The 23051-nt window shown below is 38.0% G+C and overlaps 3 protein-coding genes across 9 annotated transcripts in view; 2 read left to right on the top strand and 1 right to left on the bottom strand.

The window, feature by feature from the left end:
* LOC145467664 (dihydropyrimidine dehydrogenase [NADP(+)]-like) overlaps positions 1-23051 on the bottom strand; it is a 278425-nt gene that overhangs the window by 180460 nt on the left and 74914 nt on the right. For 5 of the 7 annotated variants that reach the window (XM_081451259.1, XM_081451265.1, XM_081451263.1 and 2 more), the window contains 3 exons: positions 21631-21792; positions 11461-11544; positions 9958-10070 (listed from right to left, as the gene is read on the bottom strand). In XM_081451259.1, coding sequence (XP_081307385.1) covers positions 9958-10070; positions 11461-11544; positions 21631-21792 — 359 coding nt within the window. The remainder of the gene's footprint in view (positions 1-9957; positions 10071-11460; positions 11545-21630; positions 21793-23051) is intronic. The other 2 variants (XM_081451260.1, XM_081451264.1) reach the window with 1 other exon arrangement.
* Positions 5369-6347, top strand: LOC145468626 (uncharacterized). The gene is made up of 2 exons (XM_081452347.1): positions 5369-5759; positions 6258-6347. Exons 1-2 carry the CDS (start codon positions 5502-5504, stop codon positions 6345-6347), a joined length of 348 nt encoding a protein of 115 aa, XP_081308473.1. The 5' UTR covers positions 5369-5501.
* Positions 15028-16140, top strand: LOC145467743 (uncharacterized). Its single transcript, XM_081451344.1, has 2 exons — positions 15028-15720; positions 15899-16140. Exon 1 carries the CDS (start codon positions 15028-15030, stop codon positions 15445-15447), a length of 420 nt encoding a protein of 139 aa, XP_081307470.1. The 3' UTR covers positions 15448-15720; positions 15899-16140.

Here is a 23051-nt window from a genome sequence, read left to right as displayed (position 1 = left end):
TGTCAACACGAGCACTGTCCACTCTGATGAATACCATAGAACAGGAAGACATAATAATAATCCCTGAGACAATTCCAAATGCACGGCAAAATTTATAGGTGTACTGTGCCATTTGGAGGCCATTTGCAGTTTGGGTCTGCTCACAGTCAAAGGTTTGTTTATATGGTCCGAAAAATGGCTCTAGTGTATAAAAATAAATTTTCATGACATCACTTGTCCGCAACACAATCGGACCGAGAGGAATACAATTCAGGGAGTAAACGCACAAGTAATTTCGAAACTGGATGAGGCACGAGGCCAATTGCAAACTATGAGCATGATTGAATTGAGCTGTATGACACCAGGCAAGGCTCAACACTAATGGTAGCCAACTAGCCACAGACTAGTAGAAATTTAGTTTTGGTTCCTAGGTTTTCGATTTCCACTAGCCACTTTGGCTAGTCAACAAAATGAAATTGGCTGAACTAGTTTCTGTCTTCTTCGAAGAAGACAAACACAAAATTTACACTTTTCGCACAAACAATGTCAGAATTTCATTGTGGACATATCATGGTACTGGGCATGTGCTGTTCAGCATGTATGTCTACTTTTCGCCCCGTGGTACGTAAACAGGAAACTGAACATGTTAATTTTGTTGAAAGAAATATTTGACAAACAAGACAGCACACATCAATGCTCTTTTTTGTTATGAAATTTTTTTCATGCGCAAAATAGTGTGGAACTGTAACGGGATAACATTTCATTTAGTGTAGCAATATACATGTATGGGTGATTGTCGTTGTATACATACTTACAAACTTACCACTACAGAAATAATTAGATGAGAAACATTTATTTCCTTCGCCATTTAAATCAGCCGTTTTTAGCAGTCGAACTTCGCCAACGACAGTTTACAGCATTGCTCAGATAGTTGTTTTGCTTTTGAAACATTTCTATGGTGCCTGTCTGTGAAGAAGTCTTGACAGCTTTTACAGTGACATCTTGGGGGTCTCGCTATTTTTCCAAGGAAGTCTCAGAGAAAAACAGAGTCCTGAAAGTCTTTTCAGGAACTGGAACTTTTGTGAAACTAGTTTAAGTACAGCATAATTACTAACATTATGTATTAATGAGAGTGGCTTGCATTGTGCTTTCAAGTCTTGCTAGTAATTCTGCTGTTATTGGACCTACCTGAAATTCTCGCAACACCTAATTTTGCGAATTTCACGATTCAAAAAAAAAGTCGTGAAATTAAAGTGACGCAAATAAGTAAGTGTCGGGAACAAAACATTATGTTACTGTTGACATACAGTCCCGCCATTGCATTTTTGTTACTTTTGACGTTATTGTACCTTTGATAAAGTCAGTTTACTGAATTCAAAGACATGTTTAAGTAACATTGCCAAGGAAACAAATTTTGCGTTACTCAAAAACGCAAAGTTAAAGTGATTCAAAATACAAATTTTTGCAAAATCATGAATTTAAGTGTCACAAAATATGTGCACAACCAAACCGCGAAATAAACGTGTCACGAAAATTTCATGTAATAAGGTAGCCAACCTCAACACATGGCTAGTAAAAAAAATGTTTTTGGCTAGTAACATCTAAGTAGTCACTACCCACTTGGCTAGTAAGTTGAAAAGTTTGTGTCGAGCCCTGCCAGGTCCAATTAATAAGTAGTCATATCTATAACAATCTTCAAAACTAAGAGAGTCTTTTTAAGACTCCTTTTAAAAACCGTAAAAAAAAAACTGTAGGAAACAATAAGAAGGAAGCCAATCAAGTGTGGGTAATTGATGTGTGAATGGTGTACAATTATCCAATTGCAAAAAGTTGTATTTTGGACCTGTAATTGGACAACCACATAATCAAGCGTGGAATAATTTTATGTGACAAATATGTGCATGAAGAACCAATCACAATCAAGAATTTTATTATAGATAAAGTTAATAGGGTTACCATGTGCATTGGGACAGAGCAATTCAATGATTTTAGTAAGTAAGTAAGTAAGTAACAACTTTATTTACAGAGGGTAACACCTAACAGTAAAAAACGGACGAACCAGTGGCCCTCTATCCTAAGTTTTTAGACTCCTTAGCTTACTTTCAGGAAAAATGAGGGATTTTTACACTAAGCAAATACCCAAATTGAATAAAGGGTCACTTCCTTTTGAAGTTTTCAGAAATGAAGTCCTTGTGCTGTTACTCGGCACACTAATTTCTGCCATTTTCTGGTAGTTGGTGTCCATTACAGTTGTTGCAAATTCTCTCGAAAAAAAAGCAGATCTGAACAAAAAAAACACAACACATTTATTAACTGGTCATAGCGTATCTCTGAGGGAAATATGAAGGTTTTTCATTGTTCAAACATGTGCCACGTTTTTGGGGGTTTTACAAGGTCTTTGAGAACATTCTCTTTTAATAGGCCATATTGAATTTCATATTCCCAGTATTGGAGTGGAACTAGCTTGCATCTAAAGCTAATGCAGGGAGTCTTTCCAAATGCAAATGACATTTATTTCTTTTTAATGATATTCCCCACATGAGCCTCCATTGCAAACTAGTTCCAGTCCAATACTGAGAGTACGAATATGGTCTATTACTAACAACTATTATTTCATTTGTTGGCATCAGAGAAAAAATACACCCAAATAATAAAAAAAGCTAAGTACAGAATGTGGCCAACAGGAAATTCACAGTTAATGATCAGCTTTCTTCTGTGTAGCTTTTTTAGTACAATTTCCAAAGGTGAATATAAAAAATTGGACATTCTGATTGGTCAAAAAGCTCAGCCTATAATGCTATATTGACTGTACATGCTAGGCAACGAATTATTTTTACATTTCTAAACTTGGTTACAAGCTACCCCTTTGCCATCTTGCCAAGACTAAAATGGTGAACACTTGCTGAATGAAATTTTCATTTCTTTGAAAGCATGGGGAATTCTGAAATTGACTACTGCCATGGACTAGGATTGTAAATAAAGTGGTTTTATCAATCACCAGCAGGTTAGATTGAGTGCCTAAAACTTATTTTTCTTACAGTACTGTGCAAAAAGAATGCAAACGAAATTCGCTACTTTTCGCGACTTTTCAGTGCTTTTCGATGAAATTTAAAGAAATTTCGAGTGAAACGATTTTTCGTACAAAGTTCGACGAATTTTCGAAAGGTCTGTTTTAATCAAAACGATAATTCGGGCTCTCCTTCGCAAGACCGCGCAAATATTCACGCGAAATATCATTGAGAGTAACGAACTTTCGAGAGAAAGAGTTCGCAGCACGGCGAAAAGTCGCACAAAAATTCGCTCTATGAACAATGTTCGAAAACAGATGTAAACATCCCTCTGTATTTAAAAATTCAAACTTACCCAGTTCATTAACTCTCCTGAGACTTCATCTCCATGCCCACAGTGTGATGCAAATGGTCGCGTAAACATGGCAACCATTGTTTATATCCATACATTCAAAGATCGATTGTCAGTTACTCCTGAGCAATCATGCCCACTGTATCAAACTACACGCGTACTCGAATTGAGTCTCTTTATCGACAAAATCTTCATCCAGTGGAGATGTTTAAGGTGTTAAAAGGAGAAGATTTGAAAGTCAGTTTTGCAACGGTCATGCGTATAATCAAGAAACTGAAACTCACGGGATCCACGAAGAAAGGAACGAGTACTGGAAGACCCAGAAAGTTAAATGCTGAAGCCAGAGCATTTATAGAAGATCAGATGCGGAAGGATGATGAAACAACCAGCCGCGCAATCCAAAAGAAGTTAGCCAGACGTGGTGTCGTGGTCCATCCATCAACAGTGCGGAGATCCCGAAAACAGCAGGGCTGGACTCTTCAACGAACGAGATACTGTCAGCTGATTAGAGATGCGAACAAAGTCAAACGCTTAGAGTTCACCCAGAAAGTTTTAGAGACCGGCAATACTTTTGACAACGTCATTTTTACTGATGAATGCTCAGTCTCCCTTGAACAATTTTGCCGTACATGTTACTGGAAAGTCGGCGAACCTGCAAGAAGAAAGCCTAAACCGAAGCACCCGCTGAAATTACACGTTTGGGCTGGAATAAGCAGACAAGGTGGGACGAAAATTTGCATCTTCGAAGGAATCATGGCCGCTGACCTTTACTGCGATATCCTTAAAAGCCATCTGGTGCCTTTCATCAACGCACAGCTCCCGGATCACCGCTTCATGCAGGACAATGACCCTAAGCACACTTCACGAGCAGCCAAAACGTTCTTTGAGGAGAATGGGATCAACTGGTGGCCAACCCCCCCGGAGAGCCCAGACCTAAACCCAATTGAGAACCTCTGGCACGAGCTGAAATACTACCTGGAAACAAAGGTCAAGCCCCGCTCAAAACAGGAACTGATCGACGGCATTAAGAAGTTTTGGAGGAAGAAGGTGGATGCAACGAAATGTGCGAGATATATTGACCATGTCTTGTACAAAGCCATTCCAGCTGTGGTTGAATTACATGGAGCAGCAACCAAGTACTAAAAGTTCTTGATGAACTTTAAAAAAACGGCTCCTTTAGGAGCCACCAATCTGAGGAAAGTCAATGACCAATAAAACAGAAACAGTTATCTTTTATCCTCTTTTACCTACCTTTGTAGCATAAGAGTTCTTTCTGGGACTAGCTCTGAGTATTTTGGCTTTCTTTAATTTTTTTTTATAAGCGAGTACTGATGGTGCTTGCTGTTACGTGGTAAATTGCTGTTATTCGCTAAGAGTTCGGATCAAATTTGGCTTCATCCCACTTCACATTAGTATTTGAAAGCAATGTTTCCTTGCAATATAAATGTGCAAAACAGATCTAGAGTTGGCAAATGGATCATCGTGACGTCAACAAGCAAGTTTAACATCCCGAGCGCCCAAATATTACCGAAGCAAAACAGCGCATTATAAACGATAACGAAATCGACAAAAGAAAAAAAGACACAAAACAAAACAACGCATTGACATATTAAAATTCTCTTTAAATCTGTTTCACTAAACTAAAGATACTGTTTAGTTCAATGGAACAGACTAAAGATAATTTATTTTATAAAGACACTGAGTCCGCGGGATGCTTTCAATAAGAGTTTAATTCACTGAAGCTAAGCAAAACAGCACTGGTTGACACTGATTAACGTGCCGCAGTGCCTTTCCTTCAATGAAACCGACTCAGTAAACAATGAACTATTAAAATGTGGACCGATTGAAAACACACCTCCCTGCATCTACTCCAGATTAAAATAAAAAACACAACGCAACAAAAAAAATTAAAGCAACTTGTTTGCACATTTAATAAGAGCTTCTCTCTCATTCAATAGAACTGACTCAACAATAAAGTGTGACTTTATTTTTAAGAAGTCGCAAAACATTATGACCAATATATGACCAATCGCTTTCTGCACTATAACTAACGAATTATTCTGAGATCTGCATGTGAACCGTTGCCGTTTGGGAAGCTATAATAAGTTACTACTGAAATAGAGTTGCGACTATCATGAGTCATACACTGATTGTTTTACTTGATGTTTCAGATCCTTGCTGCTGAGTCACCCAACAGGGTTTCCCTCATTGAAGATTCCATGGGTGAGAGTTCTGACTCCAACAACGATCTTCCACTGTCATCAGCTTTAGTTGCAGTTCACCCGCCTGAGCCGACACGACAGCCAAACAGTTACCCGCGAATTCCAGAAGACAGTAATTCTGAGACCGAGGCAAAACAATCTGGTGTCAGAGAAATGACAACAAAGGCCATCGACACATTAAACAGCGCGATCAGCAGTGTAAGTAATCATTGTTTATACTTCTTGTGTGCAGACACTGTTTTACTGGGAGACCTGTGCTTTGTTCTGATGAAGGCCTAATGCGTGTAACATCAGTTTCACAAACTCGATGCCGCGGTTAATTTACCTAGATCAACTCTAATTTTTGAAACAACTAAATGTTTCTGCATAACTAAGTGTTTCGCCCGCCGATGAGACACAACAGTTTCTTCAGAAACTAAAAACTTGCAATTGAATTGCTATATATGTGATTGTAATCTGGATTTAAGACATTTTCGTACCAAAAAGCAGTTTTTCTTTCAGCTAAACGACAGGTTTGAGTCAGTTTAACTTTTGTGTACGAATATCTTCACCTAATTAATAACTGACTGAATTGAAAAAAAATGAATCTAGACTAAATTATTTTCCAATATCAATGTCAGTAACTGAAAAAAATATCATAATTAGGGGAAATGTTCACACGTGTGGTCACTAACATAAGTTTTATTATTGTTTTAGGAACGCCAACGAAATCTTGAGTCAGCATCAGAAATGCGGCTGATTAGAACCATTCTGGAACGGCTGGAGTGTTCTTTCTACAGTCCTTGAGTTCACAGAGCCTTCTGCAGCAGCCACAGCAGCCCTTCAAGCCACAGCAGGTGTCCACCCCAGATGTTAGTAATAGGCAGTCTTCAGTGGAATACCCTTTTATGGCATCAGCTTATTCCAGACCTCCTCTATCAGACCATGGTGTTGCATCAGTCCTTCCAGCGACTCCATTATTTCCGGAAGTGGACAGATTTCTGGAAGATGTTTACCCGATGGACAGAGAAATGCCAGGTATGACAAAACACACGCTTTTAGATTAGCATGCACAGTTTTCGATCTGATTTTTTTTCTAAAAGAGACAGACGTCATTTTTACTTATCGTCTGTGGCATGAATTCTTCGTATTTTTTTCAACAATGGAATCAATGCAGAATATGTAGGAGTATAGCTTTTCCACTGAAAAATTAAACAAATCGAATGTGGCTTAGTGCTGTCTGTACTCTTATCGACAACGTGTATGTGTCATTACAGTGGTCACTGTCAGTGTCTTTCCTTTTAGAAATGGGCACAGTTCCTGTCGGTGGGTGTCGTGATGTCCAACTAGAAAGAGCGGAATATGATTTTGCCAAAGCTGCAGTAAAGCCGTCAAAACTGGTTTTGCGCTTGGTGGATAAGCTGTTTTCAAAGGACGTCTTAATGCGCTCTACCGTCCACGGCACAAAAGACTTTGATGCTCTTGACCAGAAGATTATAGCTGCGATAAAGGGTAAGCTTAGTTGACATATTGAAAACGCCGGTCTCTGACAACAAAACAAAGTATGTTTAGGCTGCTAAAACATACTGTTATGAACTTGAATATACCGTATTTTAAAAGAAAAAAACAACATAGCATTACGTTTGTCTTATCATGACCTAAATATACTTAAAGGAGCTCAGTCGCGGTGTTTTGAGTTATTTTGGCCGGGTACAAAATTTCCATTTCACTGAAAGAAACCTGAAAATTAAGTAAATTGAAGATAAAAAGACACCAAAGAGATAATAATAAACCATAAAGGAACAAGGATGGTTAAGGATGGAGAATTTTCACAAAACTTATTCATAGTTTCTCTTTTTTTCCAGCGGAAGTTGTGCAGACATTCGGATACCAGTGCTGAAATTCTGAGGAGCTGAACAGGATGTGGGAAACTTGCAAAGTTAGCATTGGCAAGAGATGCCAAAACACCAGAAATAAAAATAGACAAGCTTAGGCATTTTTTTTACCTCTCAACAATAGGCACAATGTTTCTATAGATCTAGGTTTAGGAATCTTTTTTTTTCACTTTTGCTGTTCTATTCTTGTATCTGTATTTGTATTTGGCAATAAATAGACAAGATTAAAATCCATGTTTCGTCATTATAATGTAATTACCGCATTATATTGACGGCTAGTTGGTAGAAAATATATTCTCCTGTTGGGCGCCGCCAGGATATATTTTCTCCCAACTAGCCATCAATACAATGCGGTAATGCCGTCTCAACCCTGTGTTTAGTTTGTATCACAATTTAACCATTTTTTGATAAAACTTTACTCGGCAAAGAAAAAGCCGAAGAATGTAGACAATTTATCTTCATGCAAACAGAAACTTCAAAAAGTGGTTTCTTTTGTGCACTTTCACTCGCACAGTTACTCACAAAGCGACTACTTTGAATGATTATAACCAATAACTTGCCTTTCATCACCTACATAAAACCCCCTTTTAAATTAAATAGCTCGTAGACATGAACTAGTGTACACTTAAAGACGTCTGAACTGGAAAAGTTAAGTTTTTGTTTCATCCCAATACATGTACGTCTCGTTCGCCTGTTACAAACACACACACAACTCACTGAAGACTGGGACCTACCTTCCTTATATGGAGGGCAAACAATGGAATGAAATCCAAAATGGCGTCAGTCCATGAGGGAATTCGAGGGCGCATTTCTTGACGTTACTGGCGCACGCTAGGCATTCATTTTACGGCAGTGGAAGTTAACACCACGCCTCGACAGGAGACTCAACATGTTGAGTTGTTTGTGAATGATGAACTGCAAAGGAAAGTCGAAGGACTTCACGAGAGAGGAGAATGTAAGCTTAGATAGAACGTTATTGACAGTCGAACTGGTAAGGGCATCACACTGTTGTATCTCTTCATACACAAACTATTGATCGAATAAACGTTAAGCTTGTAGGTTTTTGAAATATCTTGTGAATTCTTTTGAATAGTTTCATTCGGGTTGTGTTGACACAGCTTAATTGCTTAAGCTTAATTGCTTTGAAGGTCATCGAAGGGCTGTGTGTACAGTTGTCAGTTCCATTCATTCATAAATACCATACGCTTACCGACACTCAACGAAATATCGTTTCGGGATTGTGATTTTTCGTTTAGTTACGCAAATTTTCGTTTCATTTCTGGTGAAATCTCATCGAAATACCGTTCTTAGATTAGCGAATTTTCGTGTCGCTCAACGAATTTTCTTCGAAATATCGCCCAATAAATCACGATTCTTCGCTTGAAATTTCTACGATATTTCGCGGGAACAAGAGCCGAATTTCAAGGAAATTCGTTTGCATTCTTTTGCACAGTACTGTAAAACTGGAGCAACTCATTTTTAGAAGATGAGTACATTTTGTGACTGAAGTCAACAACAATCAAACAAAGATACTAGATGAATTTATTTTTTGTAGTGTTTCACTTGTTTCTTTTACTGCCTAACTCGATGTCCATATAAACTACGACTGCATATTATGTGTATGCAAAAAAACAAATTTTGTGCCTGCAGTTCCTAGCTTGTTTTAGTCCATTATTTTGTAGTTCTTGGTATTCAACTCTGCAAATTACACTAAAACATTTATTAACCTCAGGCTCAGTAAACATCCATGAATAGTTACCTCAACTTTGTCTTGGTAAACACATGTATTCACCAATTTTAATATAGCATACTTGCACAAATATCATCATAAAAAATATATTAAAATGACTAACTCTATTAAAATTTTGAGAAACAGCACAACGTTTTTTAAAAACATGTTTCAACAGAATCTTCTGTCATCTTCAGTTTAAACTACAAAGTACAGAGTTGAATATATAGTGTACACAAAATGCTAATTGACTATAAGAATGAAAGGAAACATGACAATGTAAAATAATACAAAGAAAGTTTTGAATTAACATGATCAACTTGATGATTTAGTGTAGGTTTGTCCCATTGAATATGAATAGCTTCTTTGATCTTAAGCTCGAAGGTGGTGGAAGCGTGAAATAGGATAATAAACAGTCATTGGAGCATGAGGTGCAGCATTGCTAAGAATTTTGTTAGTGTTAATTTGAAAACGTGACAGTTCCTATCACTGAACATGTGCTCATGTACGTGCATGGAAAAATGCCGGGTGGTTTCTCTGACATAGCAGGCATTACAGCCCGCTCACAAAAACTTGTATACTAAACCCACATGGAGCCCACCAGGGATAGGATCTTTCACACCAAACATGCAAAACCGCAAGCCACAATAACCACAAGAGAATCAATTCATGGGTTTCCTTTTCTTTCCTAAATGAGTATGGACCTCCGCTTGGTGGCACTTCAAGCCGCCAGCGCTGCGCTACTACATGCCTATGTACTCATGTACTACCCTGTTTTGAAAATGTCAGTTACCTTAAGCCACCAATGTAATTTTCCTTTTCAAATATAGTCAAATTGGTGTAACCCAGACGAGCCAAAAATGTAGCACAGCTGATAGATGCTGGACCACACCCAATGAGTGCCACCTTATGTCAAGAAAAACAAACCATTCTTTAATCAGCAATCAGGCAAAACATACATATGTACGTATGTATGTGTACATACGTACATACATACATACGTACATACGTACATACGTACATATGTACATACCTACATACGTACATACCTACATACGTACATACCTACATACGTACATACGTACATACGTAGATACGTACATACGTACATACGTACATACGTACATACGTACACACGTACATACGTACACACGTAGATACGTAGATACGTAGATACGTACATACGTAGATACGTACATACGTAGATACGTACATACGTAGATACGTACATACGTAGATACGTAGATACGTAGATACGTAGATACGTAGATACGTACATACGTAGATACGTAGATACGTACATACGTAGATACGTAGATACGTACATACGTAGATACGTACATACGTACATACGTACATACGTACATACGTACATACGTACATACGTACATACGTACATACGTACATACGTACATACATACATACATAACTTTATTTCCATTCGGATTTCAGTGTAGCATGGGAGTACTAATATCTCCAAACAAACTTTAAGATATATTAGCACTCCCATGCTACACTGAAATGAACTGTATGATATGCTGTTGTAGAGGTTGGTGAGGTGCACTTGCAAAGACTATAAATACTATGTTGGTTGCAATGCAACAAGCATACTAGCAAATTATACTTCTTTGGGACTGGTGACTAGTTATTAGCAATAGCAACAATATCTTTTAAAGGATATTTATATTAAAACTCAAACAAATGTAGAGTAAATGTGATTCATTTCTTCAAGCACAAATGAAGTTAAAAAATAACATCAGTATATTAAATTGCGGATGGAGACACAGCCAGAATATTACATGATTATAATATTAAGCTGAGCTTCATACAAATTATTGTTGGCACCGAGCAGTACCAGTATATATTATTTTCACCCACCAAAATCCTACTGCAGCCTAGCAATATTTTATTATAAACATGCAGTGAGATACATGTATCACTTCTGCTCAGAAATATACTGTTTCCTACTGCGCTTTCCTATTGCCACTCAAACTAAATTCCATGTACATTAGGGGCTACGCAGTACACAGAAACTAGTTAATTCAAGTTATCACAATATCCCTTGTAAAATCAGGACTAGGACCTTGGCAGGATCCCACCTCAATCTTAGCAAAAATATCCTACTAGGAATTCCTTCCTGGCAGGAGAGAGCCCCCCTATTGGAATTTCCAATATTTCTCCTTAGCGTGGGTATGGAGATTTCATGGAGAAGCACACAATTAAACAATTTGTTTCATTCAAGTGGTTTCATTACCTATACAAAAGTGGTACCGAGACAACACAGTACTGCTTTTACCTTTGTCTGGTAACTCTCAGGAAGCTGATCAACTGGTACCAATGAGGGGTCTCGTATTTGTTCAATCCTCATGCTCTTAAATACCTGTCATCAAGAAATGAAGTCATACAACAACCAGAAAACACAAAAGAACTAATGCAAATAGTTCCTTAAAATACACAGTACATGTATATACAATATAAAGTCGGTGATCATCAGGCTAGGGATGAAATAACAGCCTCAAGAAGAAATGTTTCAGTCCAAAACCACCCTTTTCACCCTAAGATTTCCATGGTAAATACCCCTCTCTCTCCCCAAGAAGAATAGGGAGCTTAAGCAAACCACGATGACGGCAACGAGAACATCACCAAACAAAAGGTTTAAAAAGAAAAGCAATAGCTACAGGTGCACATGCATTATAAGTCTTTATACATTTCTTTGCCATCAGCTACACAACAATGTGAAACGGCTAAATAAATTATTTCATACATACTGAGATTTACACATGTGGCCGTTCAGGGGAAGACATACTTTAACACTTATCCATTAAACCGCTAAAAACTAACGGATAATTAACGGATAGTTAACAGCCTTCAAAGCGTTCTAACACTTTGTGCTAACGTTCTAATAGATAACAAGTTTTCCTTAATGGCTCATTACCACGTTCTTTTGTTCTGCCTAACAGCTCATGAAAACAATCTGGAGCTGTTAAAAGGCAGAGAAAAAATCAAACGCATAGCCGTGAAAGTGTCTAACCCTTGCATCTGATCTGGTTGAGCATTAGTAATTGGTGTAATGCATGCTGTACAGCCAAATAAATCGCTACAGAAAAAGGTCAATATCTCCACGAAAATTTAATGGCAATTTCAGTCATAGCTGTGAATAAAAACAAGTGCTAACATTCGTCTCTATGGAACAGCCCTAAAATGCATGGGCAAGAACTTCTTTAAATTGTGTTCACAACCTGGCAACTTCCTGCAGCTACTTGCAGGTCTTTGCACTAAAAGTCAGCAGGCACAAGAACTTCTTTGCGGTTAGAAATTGAAACCACAAGAACTTCTTTGTGGTAAGCTGTCAGCTCTGCAAGAACTTCTTTGAGTGAACATTCTAAAAAAAGCCATGTATAACAAGACGAAAAGTTGTGATCGGTATTTTGAATTATGTGATCTTGAGCTATTGTTTACAAGTTTTACAAAGTATTTATATCCATCAAAACGTAAATGAAACAACTACATGATCCAACTTATCCAGATCCTGTCAACCATCCTTTTAAAGCTAATTCTGGCCTTCAGAAAGAATTGGGCAAACAAATTTAACCGGAGTAGTTATGGTAGAGTGCAACAAACAACAAATCTTCACATCAGCAAGGCTTATTTAGTTCGCACTGCACATGTTGGAAAGTCAGGAAGGACAAAATTAATGTGACCCTCCATACAAAAACACATCTTATGAAACATGACAGTTTGGGTAAAACCGGGTTTCAAATGGGTTTCCTGAAGGGTTTCAAACTCCTGAAACCAGGTTCCTAAAGGGTTTCTAAAGAGTTTCTAAGGGGTTTCCAAAGGGTTTCTAAAGAGCTTGCAAAAGGTTTCCAAAGGTTTCAAACTCCTGAAACCGGGTGTCTAAAGGATTTGTAATGAGTTTCCAAAGCATTTCCAAAGGGTTTGAAACTCCTTAAAACCGGGTTTCTAAAGTGTTTCCAAAGGGTTTTTAAAAGTGTTTGCAATGGGTTTCCAAAGAGTTACCAAAGGGTTTTTTATTGTTTTTAACACAATCCAAATGGGTTTCCTATCCTATGAAAGCTTTGAAACCCCTTGACGAGACGTTGCTTGTAACATAGTATGATAGAGCATCTTGAGTATTTTAGAGTATACCTGCAACTCATTCTTCCAGCTAAAGTATTGTGCAAAAGTAATGCAAGCAAAATGTGAGAATTTTGTTCGCTCAAAAGTGCAATTTAAATTTCGCGGCCTGTTGAGTGATAATTCGCTAGAACAAAGGACGATAGTTCTTCGAATTTCGATAACTTAATGAAAAATCGCAAGCAATAAGGATACTCCTCCAGCCTATACACAAAATTTTGCAAGGCACTAAACAGCAGTTCGCCAGTGTTCTTTTAGCGACTGATCCATGTACATGTACGAAAAAACTGTCATGTAACTTACACAAGATAATTGGGATTCATGTATTTGTTTGTAAATTGGTGCCGGAGAACAGGCTATGCAGTCATCAATTGCCATATAAGAGGATAACACATACAGTGTTATCTATAACACATGTTACTTGAATCACATGCCTAAAATTTGCGGTTTTCAAGCAGGTTTGTTCTCTTGAGTTCAGTTTCATATGCAGAGAATCAAAATGTACTCACCGTATTATAAAAACAGCGAGTTCAGTTCGTTCCACAAAAAAAGCAAAAACATCTCCAGTTCTGGGTATCATTTAAGCTGCTAAAGCAAACAGCCACAAACAACTTGTGAGGAACTTTCAATCAAAACACACCTTTCTCCAGCTGAATACACCACGCATTTCAATCAATGATTCCCGTAATTAGCCAAGTGGCAGCAATACATCTTATACACCAATACAACCTAAACTTCATAAACAAGTGTTATTGAAGCCTCCTTTGAACATAAAAGTTTCCAGGTTCTTTACTTTTATAGAAAAGCAGAATGTTGTCAATGCGGAACACTCGCGAAACCATTCAGCTGTTGTTTATTCCATCCCAGCCCCCTCATGGTTATTTGAAATAAAAGTACTGGGTGTACTTTGCTCCACTTTTGCTGCCTTTAAAGTATTCTTTGGGACTCTTAAACCTACAGGGATAAACAATTCTGGAAGTGTTACTGCTGGGTTCCCTGTCAAGACATATTTAGGTTCACTAATGCATGGAGGTGGCCTCTTCAAGTAGTGACCACAAGGCCACTGAGTTAAAACCTCAGTTATGTCAAGTTTTCCTCGGTTTTTAAGTCAGTTTTAGTTCAAATTGTCAGTGTTTTTTTTTGAGAATTCTACCACTGTAATGTCGTGGCATCACTCTGAGTTGTTCTCATGGCCTATCATGATTTAAATGTTCTGGTTAAAGTGAATTTGTTCATGGTTTATCACCGTTCACAGCAACAATTTTTACTAAACCTCATCGATGGTTTGTCAAGGGATTTATGGTCAAATGTTCAAGGATAACTATGGTTCACTTTGCTCGTCTATGGAACTGTAACGGATTTAAGGTTTTTAAGAGTAATTATGGACGTGGAGAGCGAAAACAAAGGTTTTATGCCTTATTGGATAAAAGGCATTTTTGAGCCCTCACATCTGCATTCGTCTTAAATGGATATGGAATTAATTCATCCTATCTTGCTGCTTAACACTCCACCAATGGATGCAGCATCTGAAACACAGCTTCATGATTCAGCTAAGGTTTGAGGTTCACTGGATATGGAGACAGAGTCTACTGTTGATGGTGCTGAGGAGTTAGAATTGGGCACAAGGAGAAAACTTCCAAAGGATACAGATAAACAGTGCGAAATACAAAGGTTAAAAGATTGTAGAAATGTGGCTCTTCGCCACATGACTAAGTAGATAAACAAAATGAAGCCTCTTCTCACTGATTTCAACAATTTTGAGTTTGTGTCAGTTGAAATGGAAGGGCTTAACAATTTACTTGTTGAGATACAAGTTGCTCAGGGTAATTTTCTCCAGGTGTTAGAGAATGATTCAGACATTGCCAGTGCTAATTCGTGGTATGAAGCTCATGATGGAGATGCGTTTAAGTTTAAGAAGTCTGTCTGTGAATATTTGTTTAAGGTGAAAGAACTTCAGTTTGCTGAATTAAATTCTGCTGCTTCTGACCAGTCTCATCGCTCAAGAAAGTCTAATCACTCTGGACATTCAAATTTGTTCACTCGTTCACTTTCATCTAAATCGAAATTGATAAAAGCCAAGACTAGGGCTGTGGCCCTAAAAGTTGAAGCAGCTTTTCTGAAAGAAAAGCACATCAAAAATGGATGAGGAACAATTGGAGCATAAGACAAGTCTAGCTATGGCAAAGGAAGAAGAAAGGACTTATGAACAAATGAAGAGTTGGTTTCACCGGGGAACCCACAGACACCACAACATGTTTACAGCTCTTCCGGTTGCTCAACAAGTTCGTCTGTTAACCCCTTGGCAGTCCAGGACAATACCTTTGAAGATATTGTGGACATTCAAAGACAGCATACAGAATTGTCTCAAATTATGATTTCCCAGCAAGCAAGGAGCCTTCTACCATCAAGAGAACCTCCAGTGTTTTATGGTGATGCTTTGGAATTTCCTGCATTTATGACTGCCTTTGAGTTTTTGATTGAATCAAAGGTTGAGGACTCCTGTGAAAGGCTGTATTTTCTGGGTCAGTACACCTCAGGAAAAGCTAACAAAGTTATTAATAGTTGTCTTCAGAGAAAATCAGAAGGATCCTACAAAGAAGCCAATGGACTGCTAAAGAGACAGTTCCGAGATCCATTAAAGATTGCAAACGCCCACATCACCAAACTGTCTTCAAGGCAACCAATCAGAGCAAACGATGGCTCACATAATACAACTTACTAATAACTTACTTATATATCAGTGGCGGATCTAGGGTAGGGACCCAGGGAGTGCACTGCCCCCTTATTTTGGGTGAAAAAAGAAAAAATCACGGAAGGAAGAAAAGCTGGCAGGGCAAGCTCACACATTTGTATTTGAGAGAAGTATGTGAAGATTGCTTACTTTGAGGTCAAGTTAGAAAACAAAACTTTTCAACTTTGAACCTGTGTATACTATTTTGGTATTTCTGAGAGATTTCATTTGGTAGAGATTTAGCAACTGAGTATATTGTAACCGTAATTGTAACTGTATTTAACTCATACCCCACAACAAAAAATGAGCAAACTTCTTTTGTGTGGGAGTCCCCATGTTGACTAAGAAAGGATATAATGATGTGAGAAAGACCCAGTTGCAGTGTACAAGCTATTTGCACAGAAAAGACCTGACAGCATGAAAGAAGCAGAAAGCCCGTTTTATTTGGCAGTGAACCATGTGAAGGCCAGAAGCACTTTGAGCAAATCGTGGATCAAACGCAGCAAGGTTGATGTAAACAAACTTGGCAGGCTGATGAAGAAAATGGCCTAGAAGTCTGGTCTAGAAAATCCTAAACTGAGAAATCACAGGGCTCAGAAAGCAATGGTCCAAACTCTCAGTGACCAAGGAGTTCCACCAACCCACATAGCACAACTCTCCAGACACAAGAATCTTGAAAACATCGAGAACTACAGTTCGCTTTCCACAAAACAACAGCAATCCATGCCAAACATGCTGGCAAACATATCCAGTGAAAAAGCCATGGTTCGTACAACTTCAAACAAACAAAATTCAAGGACTTTGCAAGGACTTTTCAAGGACTTTTCAAGGATAAAAACTAGTTTTCAAGGACTCAGTTTTGTTCACTAAATCGACATTCTTGGTACCCCCTTTAACACTTAAAACACTCAATTCAGTCATAACCTATTTACGGTATGTAAATAGTTCAGCCATGGTTGATGACATTAGTCTCTGAAACGACATTTTGGAAAGTGAGGTACAGAAATAATTTGAAATACAGAAATACAATAATTTTAGTTCAACGAAAATGATACCAAAATGTTTCAGCAGTGTTTTAGAGCTTCCAACTTTCCATTTAGTTTGTCCTCAACGTCTTGCAGTTGAAGAGTCTTATCTTTGGCTGCCTTTCTAAGAGCATTGGACTTAGTGACAAGAGTCATCTGCCCAGTTTCTTCAGCTTTGACATTGAAATCATCTGCTGACTTTACCAGTGAGTCTATATCCAGTTTCATCCTTTTCTTCTTCTCCTTGAGTTCCTCAATCTCATCCAGGACATGTTTTCTCTTTCTCTGTTCTTCATCTGTCTTCTTTTTGTCCCTTTGGTCCTGTAGATGCTTCTCATATTTCTGTCGTGATGAAGCTGCTGCAGCAAGGAGTTTCTTTGTAATTGGCACATTGAGAACTCCACCAACTGCCTTTAGATGATCACAAATGATACGCTGAGCTACCAGAGAGTGCTCATGCAAGTTCTCTACCTCAATTTCTTTGTTGACAGAAAACCCCCTCTCCACAGATGCCTGACCATGTGAAAGCACCAGCAAAATTTTCACTATATCAAACAATGCTGCATAGTTATCACCGGTCATGTGGGTAGAAAAAAAATTATCAACTGAACATTTGGTTTGAAAGATGAAAACATATCAGAGTCAATGATTGGAACACTGTCCAAACAGTTTGAATATTCTTGCAAAACACTATCGCAGTTCTCACCCCTCAATTTGTTTGAATTGACAAGCACAGTTAGGATCCTTTTGAATTTCGCTCTGCAAATGTTTGGGTTAGCAACCATTTCTCTGGGATCTAGAGCCACCATGTTGCGAACAAGGGAGTAAGAAAGTGGGCACTTCAGAATCAATTTCATAAGAACTGCAAAGAGGAAGCTCTTACATTCAAGCCTGAAAGCCATGAGCTCTTTGTCACTTATGGAGCATCCTGCTTTTTGGGCTTTTGCACGAGCATCTTTTAGTGCATTTTCTCTGCAGAAGCCAATTTCAATCTTCTTGTAGCTCTTGTGGTTACTCTTCTCCTGCACATTGACTACCATTAGCTTCTCCACTGTGGTTACTTCAGACAGCACATCATCTTTGATGAATCTTCTCATAAGGCCTCTTAGAACAGTACTCAGGTCAGTTGCCAAGAAACAAACCATGGGCTTGTCAGTTTGATAATTGGCTAGAAACGGCTGTAAGTGACTAGCAATGCACTTAAAGAAATGTGGTTTGGCAAGGATGAGTTTGTCATCCACTGCCTCTTTAATCACTTGAAATGACTTGTTTCCAGGACTTGGAATTCTTTTTTCTTGCACTACTTTGACATACACCTCAATATTCCTCCAGATGTCAAGGGCCCTTTCTGAGACAACAACATTCTCTAGGCATCTATGGCTGACAAATTTAAGTGGCAGTTGTGAACTTTTTGTTACTTTAACATAGTCCTCCCTTCGGGCAGGAGAGTCCTTGAAATGATAATACAAGCTCAACAAGAGGGAAGAGGTACCCCATTCAGTTGCCACAACACCAGCCTTGAAGCTGTTATGCACTGTGTGAATACCACAAGAACCAATATTGATTGGAATTGTATGAAATTCTTCTGACAAATTCATCTTCATCTTATCGTAGAATTTCCAATTGACATTTGGCCCGTCCATACTGATTTGAGCCATGTTCTTAATGCTCGGGCCACTGTTAATCACCCCAGTGTTGAAGTGGTGTACCATATCTTCTGCTGTTGCATGCCCTACAAACATTAAAAAAATCATAAACCCATGTTAACGTCAGCCTAAGATAGTCATCAAGGAACAGAACATATGGCAACCACAAATAATCATAAGCGAAGAAGGTTTCTCCTGATAGTGAAAACATGGTTCTTGTAACACTATACGTTTGAAATAAATGACAAAATGGAATACCTTGAAGTCATACCATACTAGAACCGTTTAATATGCTCAGCATTATAAAATTACGTGTACAGTCTGAATATGATGTTGCAGCTTTAAGTGGTTTTCTACTAGGTTGCAAGAAAAATGTCATTGACTGAAGACACATTGCTATCAATCACAGTTTCACAGAAGTATGGTGCTTACCCATAAATTGCGACCCAAAGTAACGTGTAGTAACTTGATTTCCAGCCCAGGACCGAACATGGATATCCATTTGCTTCTGCTGGCTCTTGGTATTTAAACTTTCGTCGAATAAAATCGTGAAAGCACCTTTAACTTCATCCATCAATAATTTTTTAAAGTGCTTTGCCAGGCCAAACACACAAAGATAGGCAGTTTTCTTTTCACCGCATGTAAACTTTGACGCAATCGCACTATCCGGAAACATGGCTTGACAAATTTTCCCCACTTTCTCGTTTGACTTGTACGAATAGTGGGCAGATATTGTTTGCAGTGTCCACAGAATTTCAGCAGCGAGCACATCATTTTTTCCAACAAAGTTTGCCAATGTGCCGCGTCCTCCGTCAGTAAACTTGACTGTTGACTGACCATCTGCTGCTGGCGGTGGCAGAGGAACAAAATATTTGTCGTTATTCGCTTCTGCACAACTAGGGCCAGATTTCGAGCTTTGATCACAACTTGAACTAGCTCCTTTACGTGAAAATGTAGCCATTAGCACACACTGAGTGGAACTTGAAGTTGCACCAGCGTTCCTTTTGTGTTTCTCGCACCTTTAAATTGTTTTACCCAGCTAAACTTCGCATCACTTAACCATTTACGATTGAATACACATTTGCCCATCACTCATTTAAATTGCAAACGAAGGGAAAGCAAAAAAATTTCCCTAAACTACACACCATTGATCACGTAGCCCCTGAAAACAAACGCATGTGGCGGACAACCCCACATTTAGAGGCCTGGTTCAACCGCATGAAATTGAGGCAAAGATGAAATTTCGCTTCATGTACACGCTCATGTGTTACATCGACCATTAATTTTCCTGCATGTATTGCCGTCGCTATGACATGAAAATATTAGATATTAGCAGTCAATGGAGAAATTTTCTTAGCAAAATCATTTAACTTTTCAGAAAAGTGATGGCATAAACAAATTACTAAATTTCAAGGACTTTTCAAGACCTAATAAAGAAATCAAGTACTTTTCAAGGACTTAACCAAATTCAAGGACTTTTCAAGATGGCTACTAAAATTCAAGACCTTTTCAAGATTATACGAACAATGAAAAGCTGTCAGCCTGCCCAATGCAGCAGCAAGCAATCCTCTAGCTTTGGAATAAAGAGCCCTGAGGCTCAGCCTCAGCAAAGTAACAGCATCACAGATCAGCAGTTGGTAGCCTCATTTAGTGGAACAGTGATCCAAGGTTGGACAGTTCTCAGTTACAATTAACAATGTGAATCAGTCACCAAAAATAACCCCACCAGAAAACCGGCCATGGAAAAGACTCTGCGTCTTGTCCAGCAGTTCTGATGAAGATTAAAGGAAAACTATTTTAAACAAACTATTTTATAAGAACTATGGTACCGTATTTTGACCTTTTTTAATGAGATTTTTTTCATACTTCATAATTGTAAGCATCTGCAAATTTGCGATGTCATTTATAAATTGAATTTTCAAAATATTAATTAACTTTGTTTCTCTTTTATAAGTAAAGTCTCTCTGCTGGCAAATTAGTGTGTAAACAAACAACAAAATAAAAAATATGTAGTTGTCATCAGAGACTGAATATTGCACCATGCTGTGGATTTGGCAGAGTTTTTTGCTCTTGCACTTTAATGGCTTTCAATTTTTGAAATGCATCGGTCATGAAAAAATCTCCATATGTGTGAAATAAAAATATCACACCATGGAAAGTGCTTGGATGATTTTTATTCACAAGTTGTGATCCATCAAAAACTCACTCGTTCTCAGTTTCTTGATGCATCGCAACTTGTGAATGAGTTCATGTGCACTTCCCATGGAATAATCTTTATTTTCTGCAGATTTTGGAGAACGCAGACGACAGCGTATATTTATTTTGAATTGAACGCTACATATTTAGCTTGAGCAAGTTCTGACACCAATAGACGCACTGAGCAGATTTAGGCAATTGCAAAATTTCAAGGTAACTATAAATTCATTTTCTTAATACGCGCCATCATCAGGGTCGTCATCATGATTGCTTAAACTCTCTATTATAATCGAGCATGCCATCTCTTTCTGGGGAGTATGGATGCTTTCCCATAATAGGTTGCCCAATCATTCTCAAGTAAAGGATTCATGAAATGTGATTGTAAATTTTTAAATTAAAATGACTTTCTTGCTTAAAGAAAGCTTTTATTTTGCATCAAACTTGCCGCTCATGGGCCACTTTTAACAACCCTGCTATTGTTCAATAAGAGTGAAAGATAAAAAATAAAGCTCGTGAAAACAGTTACATGTATTATATTGAAGTAACAATCCTTAAACATTTTGTCATATCCAGAAAAGGCCCAAGAAATTTAATGACCACAGATAATTAACTACAGGACAAGCATGTACTCAACAAAGCCATAAATTTTAAGAGCCTTTTCCTGTGACTTGACAATTAAAAAAGGATAATTTAAACAGATATATCAGCTTAGGACAAAAAGTAAATATTACCTCTGTGGCAAACTGTTGCAGGCCTCCAATGTTGATAGGTCCCTCCTCTGAGGCATACAAATTACAACCACCAACACAAAGGTCACTTGTAGGGCATACCATACCGCATGTCAAACCAAGAGGATTGTCACTAAAGATTGCTTTGGCAGCTCCATAATAATTCTGTTTAAACATTAAAGACTTCAAAATGAATACGCACTTCATGATCAAGCATAAGCAACAATTAATAATATTAACTAAGTCATAGAGGATGAATCCAGACAGACTGCTGATTGCATGTACATGTACACCGGCCAGGCTTTGTTGTCAAGTGCAGCTGGCTACCAGCGAAACTGCTGTTTGATCTTGGTAAGAGTGCTACTTTTTAGCCTTGTACATTCTGTATGCTTCTTTCTGGACTTTGATGGCAAGACTTCTTCATCAAACATAAGAAAAAGACTATACTGCTGACAGCCAATACTCTATCGGTGCAGGGCTCAAAATTGTGACCAATAAAGTCGCATTTGCATCTTAATTTTTCTTATTAAGAGTGAATTTCACCTATTACCAAACTGACGACGGCAGAAATCGAAAAATCGATTTTTCTCTATTTTCGTCCACATATAGCCCTTAGGCAGATATGAAATGTGATATAGTTTTTTTCCGCTTGCAACGCTTTAAATTCGTGAAAATCAAGAAAAACAAATTTCGCCCCGACTATGGGCAAATTGGTCGAACGCAAAGGCTGAAAATTAGAAATCTAAACTTAATTTGCGTTCGCGTGTCAAAAAGAACCAAAACTTCCTGATACTTTTTCTTGAAAGACAAAGTATTCAGCTATCAAAAACAGCCTATAACTTGTTTTGAGCCCCCATCAAGGAAAAATCCTCAAATGTTGAAAAATTGCTTTTGTTTACTCCGCTGATATTCCCATTTTAGGAATAAAATTCGGAGATATTTTTCGACATGTGCCATAACTCCAAATTCCCTGAAACTTCACCAGCGTAATCCTTTTATGTTGTTCTAAAACATGTATCAAAATCAGCTTGGGTTCTTCTTCGAGTGGTTTTTGAGGGGCCACTGAAAAAGCTACATTTTAATGAAAACATCCGCAAAAAATAAACAATATAGCTTTTAACGACCTTGTATTATTAGTTATTTGTCCTGATTAGCAAATTGCTTGCTTTCACTTATAGTATACTGGTAAAAGAATTCAATCTCAACACCGAAGTAACCTAGTTTAATCGAAATAAGTGTTTCGTGAGCAGTTCGAATTCTTCGCCATTCACTTGGAACGAGATGTCGATATCACAGCTAAGAAACCGGAAGTCAATATACTATGTTACACGGCCTTCAAGTAATAACATAACACATCGCAAAAACATGCATCAAAATCAGCTTGAGTTTTTCTTCGAGCGGTTTCTGAGGCGCAGCTGAAAAAG

The sequence above is a fragment of the Orbicella franksi genome, chromosome 14 (genome assembly GCF_964199315.1).
Source record: "Orbicella franksi chromosome 14, jaOrbFran1.1, whole genome shotgun sequence".
NCBI classification, from domain to species: domain Eukaryota; kingdom Metazoa; phylum Cnidaria; class Anthozoa; order Scleractinia; family Merulinidae; genus Orbicella; species Orbicella franksi.
This window is presented reverse-complemented; position numbering and strand designations above follow the sequence as displayed.

Excerpts from the sequence above, each read along its gene's own strand:
- LOC145468626 (XM_081452347.1), top strand. The coding sequence starts at position 5,502 with ATGTTTCAGATCCTTGCTGCTGAGTCACCCAACAGGGTTTCCCTCATT. Across the intron at positions 5,760-6,257 it reads TAAACAGCGCGATCAGCAGT|GAACGCCAACGAAATCTTGA; the intron begins GTAAGTAATCAT and ends TTATTGTTTTAG.
- LOC145467743 (XM_081451344.1), top strand. The coding sequence starts at position 15,028 with ATGAAGCCTCTTCTCACTGATTTCAACAATTTTGAGTTTGTGTCAGTT.